The sequence below is a fragment of the Hakea prostrata genome, chromosome 5 (assembly GCF_041222555.1).
Source record: "Hakea prostrata isolate BN-2017 chromosome 5, UWA_Hpros_2, whole genome shotgun sequence".
In the NCBI taxonomy this organism is placed as follows: Eukaryota; Viridiplantae; Streptophyta; class Magnoliopsida; order Proteales; family Proteaceae; genus Hakea; species Hakea prostrata.
Window position 1 is genome coordinate 36,598,780 of NC_142604.1, and position 11,082 is coordinate 36,609,861.

Consider the following 11,082-nt stretch of genomic DNA (forward strand, 5'->3'; position numbering starts at 1 on the left):
GTCCATGGGCTCGGTCTCCGAATCATGATCATCAATCAGAATGGTCCATAAATCTCTTCTTCCACCGCTTCCGGTCCTCGGACCTGAATATAACAGTGGATCCGGGTCAGGGTCAAGGTTAGAATAGGGCTAGATTTTACAAGAGTTGCATTTGATCCAACTATTGTTGGAGAGGATTCGGAGGGTTTAATCGATCATTACCTATTGTCCTCCGTCTTCTCGTACTTCACGAGCACGACTTCCTTTAGGGATACCTTCTGAATTATTCCCACCAAGAAGTTGAATGTCAACCTCTCGCTAAGCCACCGCAGGCTGCTGTTATGACCTGGTAACCATGACTTTTTGAGGCATTTCCCATAGACGGCGCCAAATGATGCGTCCAAAATCTGCTCAGCCCTTAAATCACTTGAGAATGACCTACAAAACAATCGTCAGATGTGGCCCGACCGTGGGGGTCGGGAGTCCACCTCCTATGGCTAAGTCAGTTAATCAACTGATCACAAAGGCTCTAGCTAATTGCAAAGCTAAAGTATGAATACAAATATTGGGAATACGATTCAGTTACCTTCTTCGTACGTAGGTTTTGGCTTATATAGAGTTTACCTTCTAGATTCTGTCCATTTAACTCGTTCAAGCCTTCCTCTAGTGACCGTCAGATCTTGACGGTTATACTCATTAGTGGGGTGATGGGTAACTCCCCTTGATCACATGATCTTGATGCTACGGGCATGGCAGTTATCCGGGTTGGCACGATCGTCTACTCCTGATAGTGGTGATAACCGTCTCTTTGACGGGTTATCCATCCCGAGAATCTCGAACTCGTGCTTGCTTGTCGATCATGTAAGATTTCTTCCTCAGCACGCTATCTTCGAACTTGGTTGGCCCGAACCTAAATCGGTCGGTTCACCCCCGACTGGGGTTGAGGGTTGAACCAAGGACGGACCCGGTTCAACGATATTTTTCCCGTATCAACCGTCAACCAAATTTTTATTGGGCCGCCGCATTTTTTTTGTTTACGCTTCAATTCTGTATCTATATTTTCCTTTTTTCTTTTTGTCTTTTTTTTTCTGCTAGTTACTTACATCAATACCGCATAACGGTTTCTCAAAATGGCTATAGCCATTAGCACAAAAGGATTTATTTATTTAAGAAAATTAAGATTAATATAAGCTCAAAATTGTTTCACTTTTAAAGCTTTTTTTTTTTTGGGTTACACTAAACGGGGTCAATGACCCAAGAAGAGCACTAAGAACAACTAGAAATACAATCCGCCATGAAAATCTCCTACAAAAGTTGAACACTAATTTTAGACATCCAATCGGCAGCCTTATTTGCGTCACGTCCCACATGACAACACCTAATGCAACCCACATCATCAAGCACCAAGCCAATCTCATCTATTAGCCTGTCAAATCTACCCCGATCCACGCATCCAAAGTCCAAAAGATTGACAACCTTTAAGGAGTTCGACTCCAAATGAAGAGGCATGAAACTCATTTCCTTAGCCACACACAGGCCAACCCAAATAGCTCTCAACTCCAACTCAAGAACACTCCTAGAGGGTACCCGTCTAGCAAACCCTCCCATGAATTGACCTTGTGAATTACGAAATATACCTCCCACCATTTAGTTGCCTGCCCTCTTACTCACGGCAGCATCGACATTTAATTTTATCCACCTAGCTGGTGGTGGACGCCACCTCCCTTTCACAACAGCACCTTTGGTCCCCATAGTCGGAGAGCATTTGTCCCAAGCCTCCATCACAGATGCCCCATAATCTAAAGCCAGCCTTCGCCCATTAACTAGCCTAATAAAGTCATGCTCATGCAAGTCTTTATTCCTCCAAAACTAGAGCAAGGACACTATGCAAGCAAAAAGACGATCCCAACCATCTTTAGCTCATGTCATCGCACCAACAAAATTGAGAGTAATCCATTCCTCAAAATTAACACTGAACCCCCCCCCCTTTGTACCTCCGATAACATCTCCCACCACACAGCTTTAGCAAAATCACAATCTCTTAAGACATGTAGAGTATCTTCAATGCCAACCATGCAGAAACTACACCTGTCATGTGAAGAAAGATGCAAGTATTTTAACCGAGTTTTAGTAAGGAGCCTACCATGAATCACTAACCAGAGGAAATAGGAAATCCTCATAGGCACTTGAAGCGTCCAGACAACTTCCCATAGTCGATCATCTCCCACACTTCTCACCACTTGGCCATCTCCCACTAGGATATCATAAGCTGACCGAAGAGTAAAAATGCCATCTTCCTCTCCATTGGTTGAGCATCAAGATAATTATCAAGAATCTCCCTCCTCCATTCACCCTCCGAATTGACAAAATTTGCCACTACCTCCCATTTCAAATTTTTAGGGACTTGTTGAACTGTATCCTCCTCAAGATTGCATCCCATCCCCAACCAATCATCAAGCCAAAAATATATAGAGGTGCCATCACCCAAAATATAACTGCAGTTTGAAACAACCACGGAGCCACTTTACAAACTGCTCTCCACAAAGGGGAATCTAGGGCTGAAACTGTAAAAACTCCCTTCCTTCTAGAGGATCCATACTTAGCTTTAAGAACAAACGCCCAAAGCGAGTTTTGTCTTAAAAAACCCCAAGCCACCTTCATCATGAAAGCATCATTTACTAGAGCCAGCTTTCTAAGTCCTAGTCCACCCTTCATCTTGGGTTGGCTAACCACATCCCAACTAACCAAGTGAGCCTTTTTTAACAAATCCATACTCTCCCCAAATAAAACCACGAGTGACTCTCTCCACTTCATGTAAAATACCTCGAGGGATCAAACAGGACTGCATGGTGTAAAGAGGGATAATCATCAAGACTGACCTAGTTAATGTCACACGCCCCGCTAGAGAAAGGCAGCTAGTCTTCCAGCTTGTCAATCTCGCTTTCACCTTTGATACAATTGAATCATAATCCCTCTCTTAATTCTTCCACTCTATATAGGAGCACCTAGATATTTTCCAATCTCCTTAGTCTCCGTAAATCCACTAGCTAGGGTGATCTCCTCAGCAAGCACAGAGCCCACATTTTTAGAGAAAAAATCCTCGTCTTTTCAACACTCACTTTGCTGCCTGAAGAAACACAAAATCTCTCAAGACACCCTTTAATCACCTCCACTTGATTCTTAGAAGCTTCAGCAAAGAGGAGAACATCATCAGCAAACATAAGGTGCGAAATCGTAAGATCCCTTCTCCCAAATCTCATTGGTTTCCAACCGCCTTCCACCACTGCCTCCTGAATGCAATGAGTGAGCCTCTCCATACACAACACAAATAAATAATGTGAAAGTGGGTCACCTTGACGAATACCCCTTGAACGTCTAAATTTTTCTAGAGCCTCTCCATTCCACAAAACACTCAATCTAGAAGAAGTAACGCACATCATGATGACTTGCACAAGCTCATTAGGATCCCCTGCACCTCTTAAAGAATAAGCAATGAAACTCCACCTGAGCTGGTCATATGCCTTTTCAAGATCTATCTTGATCGCCATAAGCTTCTTTCCTCCCTTTCGCCTCATACTATGGAAGCATTCTTGAGCAATAACTATGTTCTCCTGATTGACCCTCCCTGGGACAAAGCTGACCTGGTTTGGTGCACACATCTATGCATGAAATCCTTCAATCTATTAGTAACCACCTTGGTAATAATTTTCTAGCTTATATTACAAAGAGAGATAGGTCTGAACTGACTAATTTTTTCAGGCTTATCCACTTTAGGGATAAGAGCAAGCAAAGTATCATTGGTATTGGGCTCCATCTCACCCCAAAAGCTCTCCGCACCATTTGCACCACTAAAACCTTGGTAATTTCCCAAGTTTGTTGATAGAAACTGCCTGGAATCCATATGGTCCTGGAGCTTTCCAAGGCCCCATTTGTTTGATAGCTCTTAGGACCTCATCCTCCGTAACTTCTCCTACGAGGGTAGACAAGCGATCCGGGTCAACAAGAGGAAACCCATGACTACTTAAAAAAGGAGGGGTCTCCATCGCATCATCACTAAATAGATTCTAATAAAAACCTCCAATGTGCTCCTTAAGAGCTCCTACATCAGAAATCCAAGTACCATCTTCCGTTTTCAAGCAATGAATCCTATTTCGCCGACGTCGTGCAATAGTGGAAATGTGAAAATATTTGGTGTTTCTATCTCTATTCACCATCCATTATTTTCTAGATTTTTGGGCCCCATGGATTTCTTCCTTATGAAGAACCAATTCAAGCTCAGAACGGAGCTCTTGCTCTAATCTCTCAAGGAAGGGGTTGAATCTGCCATTTGAAAGAGACCTCTGAATTCCACCAAGACGAGCATATAATCTCTTCTTGATTGTACTAATATTGCCAAAAATTCTTTTATTCCAATCCAACAGCTTCAATTTCAAATTTTCCAAAGATATGTTAAGGTGGCTCTCTCCATTCCAATTATTCCTGACTTCTTCATAAAAACCATCATGCGTAAGCCACATCGCCCTCCATACGAAAAGGCCGAATCCAAGAAGCCTTCACTATAGGTCTAAGATCAAGCAACAAAGGGTGGTGATCTGACTTAAGACGCGGCACCACTCTAATATTTGCCTCAGGGAAGAGAAGCCGCCAGTCCAGAGCGAAAGCCCATATCCAACCTCTTGAAGATCTTGTGGTGCCCAATATATTTAGGACCTCTCCAAGTAAATTTAGGGCCCGTAAACCCCAAATCCATCAAGTTACATTTGCCAAATCCATCAAGTTACTTTTAGCTAATTTGAAAAAAAAAACAAATTAATTCTCATATTTATATATAAAACTATTTAAACTATTGGTGGTAGGTTTTTCTTTTTTTAATAATAATCACTTAGGGGTATTTTTAATTAATTTGCCCAAGTGAATGCACTTAATGGTAAGTTGTTTTTAATAGCACTTAATCACATGGTGGCTGAGAAGATGAATTCAAAGAAGAAAGACCAGATTGATTACCAAAATTAACTCCGGCATTAGCAACATTAGTAGTTAAGACATTCGCAACAGCACAGAAGGGAGAAATTGTAGGAGAATATTAGTGTTTTCTTAATATTGGGTTTTAATTATGGCTTTTGGCTTATTAGATGCCATTTGTCACAATCTTAGACCCTAATTGTAGGGAAGGGAATTGCAGAGGATGTGGATCCCAAGAAAAAAATGTTTAAATCCTTACATCATTTCATAGAAGGTGGTGAAATGACTGCATTGCCCCCATTATGAATAGAAATGCCTACGCTATTGATGCTTAGATGTTTGTTCCGATTGGCCCCCTCGCATTCTGTTTTTTTTTTTTTTTTTTTTTTGGGTAAACACCCGGCCCTCGCATTCAAGGGCCATGCTCCCCCACAGGGAACTCTTCCCATAAGGTTTAAAAACTTGCGACAGTTGCATGCACCATTTCTTTATGATAATGCAGATTGATTAGTTAAGATGTATAACCCAAATCTTTTCTAATAAATTCAAGAAATGGTTCTTTCTGGGTGTATAAAAGGTTTCTTCAGATCTCTAAAATGGATGAGTTTCTTAAATTCATATCATCAATACGCATCGGAATAAAACAAAGTCAAATTGGATTGAAGGAACTAAGAAAAAGAGAGTAGCTAGAAACCCACAAAACTAGCTAGGACTAATTAATCAGATTATAAATGCAGAAACACAAAGTTGCAACCTTGCTGCCATATCTATATATAAATACACAAATCAATATTAATAGCCCAGAAGCAGAATAGAGAGAAGTGTAACAGGCACTGCTAGACCCAGACCAATATTGACAGTGTTTGCTGGTTGATTGTTGCTACTTTTTTTTGCCCCCGTAGGTCCAGAAGCAGGAGCATCTGTAGAGGTAGCTACTGATACTGGTGGTAATGGTGGATCGATGATACTGTCTGCATCAAGTGCTGGAGCAGGGGCCTGTGCAGGTGGCAAGCCGCCGGGTGGAACCACAGTGAGCAAACTACCAGCCTCATTTGATCGGATTGTGTAATAGAGGTTAGCACTGAGATCGGAACATGGGCTTTCTGAAATTAATTAATGACAAACCACATCAGGAAGGACTTCCATTTATGTGTGTGTGTGTGTTTTGGTACTAAAGTTGGTAATACTTACTAAGGTATGCAGCTGCAGTTCCTGGGTATTCCGTCACAACCCCATCAACTCCAATTTGATCAGAAAGAAAGGCTGCTATCTCCGAGATAGGATCCGAGAAGAAGTCCATGGCTATTAAAACATACTCATTTCTGAGAACTGAAACATAGACAGAAATATTAGCAGCATGCATTTCGTCGACAACGTTGGTGTACTTCGTCGTAAAGAAATCGGCAGTTAGAACAATAGAGGATCTTCCGACGTTAACTGCATCTGCGTATTGCTTGATCTTCTCAACAACTACCTTAGGTGCATCACCTGTTTCCTCACTTATGTATAGGACTCTTCTGTAATTGGGGACATTCTTGAACTCTGAAAGCACTGATGTATCATCTGATTGAATCATAACTTGTTGGGTCACCTGCTTGTCGAAAGTTGCATTCTTTAAGGCCTTTGCAACAATATCTGTTACACTGAAACCCTTCTTTGATGCAAGGTAGGCAGCATTCTGATAAGAAAAAGAAAAATAGCCAAGGATGTTTAAAGATTTGCATTCTATTGTTGTAAGATGTTCCTAAGATATAATAATCAAACTCACCCCAATGTCAATCAAGATTCCTGAAACTGCCTTTGCCTTTGCCAACTCAAGGAATTCATTAAGCGTAAGGAACTTGCCCTTTCCGTTGTTTTCTGGGTGTCGGACCATGTCGTAATTGGATGAGGCGCTAATGAGTTGAGCTGAAATGAGAAAACTCAAACATCAATTCATTTCCCTAAAACCTTATCTAATCTGCGAACCAATAAATTACATTTTATGCAACAGAGATGGAAATCTACTTCTATATATTGATATCTATTTGCTAAACTATATGATGATGATGATGATGATGATGATGGTGTTCAGATTCTTACGCTTCAGAGTCTGAATCTCGCTCCATGTTAGATCAAATGAGAAAATCCCTTTCTGAATTTGAATTTCAGAGACCACCGAAGCACGAGAAATGAAAGTATTCATCGCATTCGAGTCCGTTGTGAGGTCTGGTGACCTTAAGCAGAAGGCCACTCCATCTTTTGACATCTGAACAGCGCAATCTATTATGTCGACCCCATCATCAATTGCTCGCTGATAAGCCACATCAGTGCCGGCTGGGAAGATTCCGCTGGCTCCATTATGGCTTATGATCAAAGCTTCACCAAAAAGGGTAATCAGTTCAGACACAAAAAGTACTATAAATAGAGTTATTCTAATCCCTTTCTTTATTTCTCCCTTCATTTACTATACAAGAGAATCAGGAAGGCTAAGAATGGTAGTCACCTCTGTCGCTTCTGTTGTTGTTCTGGGAATGAGCCAAGCAAGCTGCAAGGATCAGAGATTAGAACATGCTTTGACCATTACAATAACAATCTCATCTCAAATTGGAGCTTGCTTTTGGGAAGTGTGAATTTCATTGATTTAGAGGGTGGAGAAAGAGAAAAATAAAAAGAACATAGAAGAAGATCGATTGAGTTGTAAAGAATCTCACCTACAGCTTCAGATGCAGTGGGTGGAAAGTCAGTGAGAAAGCCATCAACAGAGAAATTTGCAGTGTTGTCAATGTATTGCAAGTACTCAGCTGAAGGATCACCGCTATAGTTGAAGCTTATAGGCACATCATTTAAAAAACCTGAAGCATAGACTTCTAGTCCTTCTTTATGAGCATCAGTTACGAGGGTAGTCGGGCTTTCTAAATAGAAGTCAGCATTGACTGGCCAAATGTAATCCTTGGGAACAAGAATCCCAGACGCAAAGGTCTTGATTGAGGCCAGATCCTCCAAGATTGAACCATAATCTTTCTTTGTTGTGGGTTCAACTTCATCTTTATCTAGGAAGCGAAAGACTAACTTTGTCTCGAGTTTATCAACCTTCCCACTTAGGCTTTTCAAGAATCCAATCTCAGGGGATGATATGTAACTGAAATGCGTTTTCCTTGATGCCTTTTGAATGTATGATGCAACACTTAGCTTGTGTTCAGTATAGAACATGTCATACTGCAAACCCAAAGATGAGAATTACGAGTGCGTGTGAGAGTACTAGAGAGAGAGAAAGACTTAGAAATGGTGTGAGCATCTGTACCTGCACATTCAACCAAATGTGTTTGGCTTTAAGCTGTGCTACTTCATCAACTGAAGAAATTGGAAGAAAGCCATCGAATATCGTTGGTCGAGATATGACATTTTGATACACTACCGAAAGAATTGCAAGACAAAACAAAGAATAGTCAGTTTCAGATATAGATATGAATTGATGACATGATAGAAATTGGTTGTCAGTATCACTAAAACACTAGATTTAGCAGCGAAAGGAGCAGAAGAACAGACAGCTTATACAACTTAGCTTTTCTTGGAACTTAGTGATTTACAGATACTGGAACTCCCTGAATATTTTACCAAAAAAAAAAAAGAACTCCCTGAATATCTCTAGGATAGCAATTAAATCTATCCGCATGACTGCAACAAAGCCCATTTGCAGATTCATCTCTTTTCATAATTAAACTGATCTTGAAAGACCCATCATGGAAAAACTTATGAGTCATATTATCATATCAATATCATATTATCATAAAATCATACTAGGATTTTTTTTCTTTTGGTTACCTAAAATCATAATATCATACTATCATACTATTATATAAAAGTACAAACTCTAATTAGTTGGACGATCTTTTATTGGACCAAAATATCCTTCTCGTAAAACAACATACCTCTTGCCGTGGAACACACTCTTTCAAAGCAAAGCACCCCTCAAGAACTTGATCAAAATATCCTACACTCTAAGCAACATAGCCTTTTACCATGGAACACATCCTTCTAAATTAAAGCACCCCTTAATAGTCCACTATTCAAACTTTCCACTCCTTCTTACCTTTTTGTTTTTTGTTTTTTTTTTTTTTTTTTTTTTTTTTTTTTTTTTGGTAAGAAGAAAAACTTCATTCAAACAAACTTAGAAAAAATACAGACACACAAAAAAAATACATAAAGATAGATTCATGCAAACACAAGGTTCGAACAGAAACATCCAAGAAACATCCAAAACCAAGAAGAGGAATAGACCAAATTGTTATACATGAAATAGACAAGGTTTGTTATATCAAAATAAAAACTTGATTAAAAAAATGATAACAAAAGTTAAGAATAGATGATTAGGGTTTGAGAATGAAAAAATGGAAAAATAATAGGGTTCTCATAAAAGAATGTATATCTACTATTATACACTCAATTAGTATTGGGTTTTAAGTGCTTTGTACAAAAATGAATAGATAAGTTTTTGACCCAGCAACCATAATAGACAAAATGTCCATTATGAATTGTGGAGTTTTTCTATTCTTTAAAAAAAATTAAAATAAATACCAGATGTATATGAATTGTGGAGTTTTTCTATTCTTTTAAAAAAAAAAAATAAATACCAAATGCATCGGAAAAAACCAAAAATATAACAGGAAACGAAAAATAATAATTGATAAAAAAAATTATAAAAAAAAAAAAAACCCTTAATGAAATCCTATAGAAAACAAAGTAGAGAAGAAAAAAATGCAAAACAGAAACACACATAAAAATAAAAATAAAAATAAAAATAAAAAGAAAGAAAGGAAAATTGCGTAGAATTAAACATGCACGTGAAATTTTACTGATTTGCAATCTACAACTAGTGTTTTATTATACATGCAGAACTTAAAGAAGCTGATTTAAATTTTAGATCAGAATCGAAACTAGAAATACCTGAAACGTTATCCTGAATCTGTTCTAATGTAAAGTCTATGGCAAACCAGCCTTCAACATCTTCACCGTTCACCTTATAAGTTTTTCCTCCGTCAGGAAAGGAAGTTGTTATATCTGTGCCATTGTCGAGCCTTATATCTGATTGACATAATCCTTGGCCGTCTTTCGTTAATTGTAAATCACAGAGCAGAACCAAATCTGGCAAGCTTGTTGACATTGCCATCTCGTAAGCATATAAAGAAGAGTCAGGAAAAACCCCTGTAAGTCCACCTCTTGCTATTACAATTGGATGGTCACCTGCAATAAAAGCAATAGGAAGAGAACAAAAAACTAAGTTGGTATTTAGAGATTATATTTCATACTGTATAAAAGAATGAATCTTTTGGACAAAGAATAAGAGAAAATATACATTAGAAGATCAATTATTGAAAATCTTTTTCTTTTTTTTTTCTTCTTTTTTTAAATAATAATGCTCATGTTGGAGGAACCATAAAAAGAAGGAAGAGATTTACCCCACTAGAACAAGAAAAAGAAGAAATTGAATGTTACCATTAAGTGTTAGCCATGGTTCTGAGGATGCCAGTGGATCTTTTTTCCCGGCACTTAATGGTGCTGTATGTGAAGGAGCCATCTTTGCTGCAACCATGTTGATCAATAAGAGAACCAAGAACAAAGACGTTTGCATTATATTCCTAAACCCAAAATTACAGAAAAGCATCTTATCTGCAACTGGAAACATTTTAAGAAAGCCCTTCATTTCATCTCTCAAATCTGGCAAATGGGTGACTCCGTTTCCTGCAATTAAAATAAAGAAAGTAAAACAAACAAGAAGAACACAGTCTAACTTGACTTTGATTTAGTTGATGGGGCTAAAGAACAGAACCATTCCCCAGAGAAAATCTTTTTCTCTTTTTCCCTCTCTCTTGAGGGAATGGATCAGAGGAGAGTGAGAGATAGGTAAGAAAGGAGATGAAGGAAGCATGCCCAAAAGCTCCCCAACCCAAATCTCGCATTAATGGTTGGTGAGGATTGACTGTCAAGAACCAATTTTTATTGGGTCACCGCGTTTTTCTTTACTTCAATTCCGTGTCTGTCTCTTTTTTTTGTTCCTTGCATTTAGCGCCATAAATGGTTACATCAATTAACTGCTTAACGATTTTTCAAAAATGGCTATAGCCGTTTGCACAATGGGATTTATTTAAGAAAAAATAACGA

The 11,082-nt window shown here is 38.8% G+C and overlaps 1 protein-coding gene across 1 annotated transcript; it reads right to left on the reverse strand.

Moving 5' to 3' along the window:
• Positions 1–5,733: 5,733 nt before the first annotated feature.
• LOC149015891 (glycerophosphodiester phosphodiesterase GDPDL7-like) lies at positions 5,734–10,573 on the reverse strand. The gene is made up of 9 exons (XM_089156626.1): positions 10,417–10,573; positions 9,868–10,164; positions 8,225–8,334; positions 7,635–8,139; positions 7,427–7,468; positions 7,024–7,299; positions 6,710–6,849; positions 6,133–6,619; positions 5,734–6,044 (listed from the first exon to the last, which is right to left on the reverse strand). The coding sequence occupies exons 1-9, from the start codon at positions 10,550–10,552 to the stop codon at positions 5,734–5,736; spliced, it is 2,304 nt and encodes a 767-aa protein (XP_089012752.1). The 5' UTR covers positions 10,553–10,573.
• Positions 10,574–11,082: the final 509 nt, after the last annotated feature.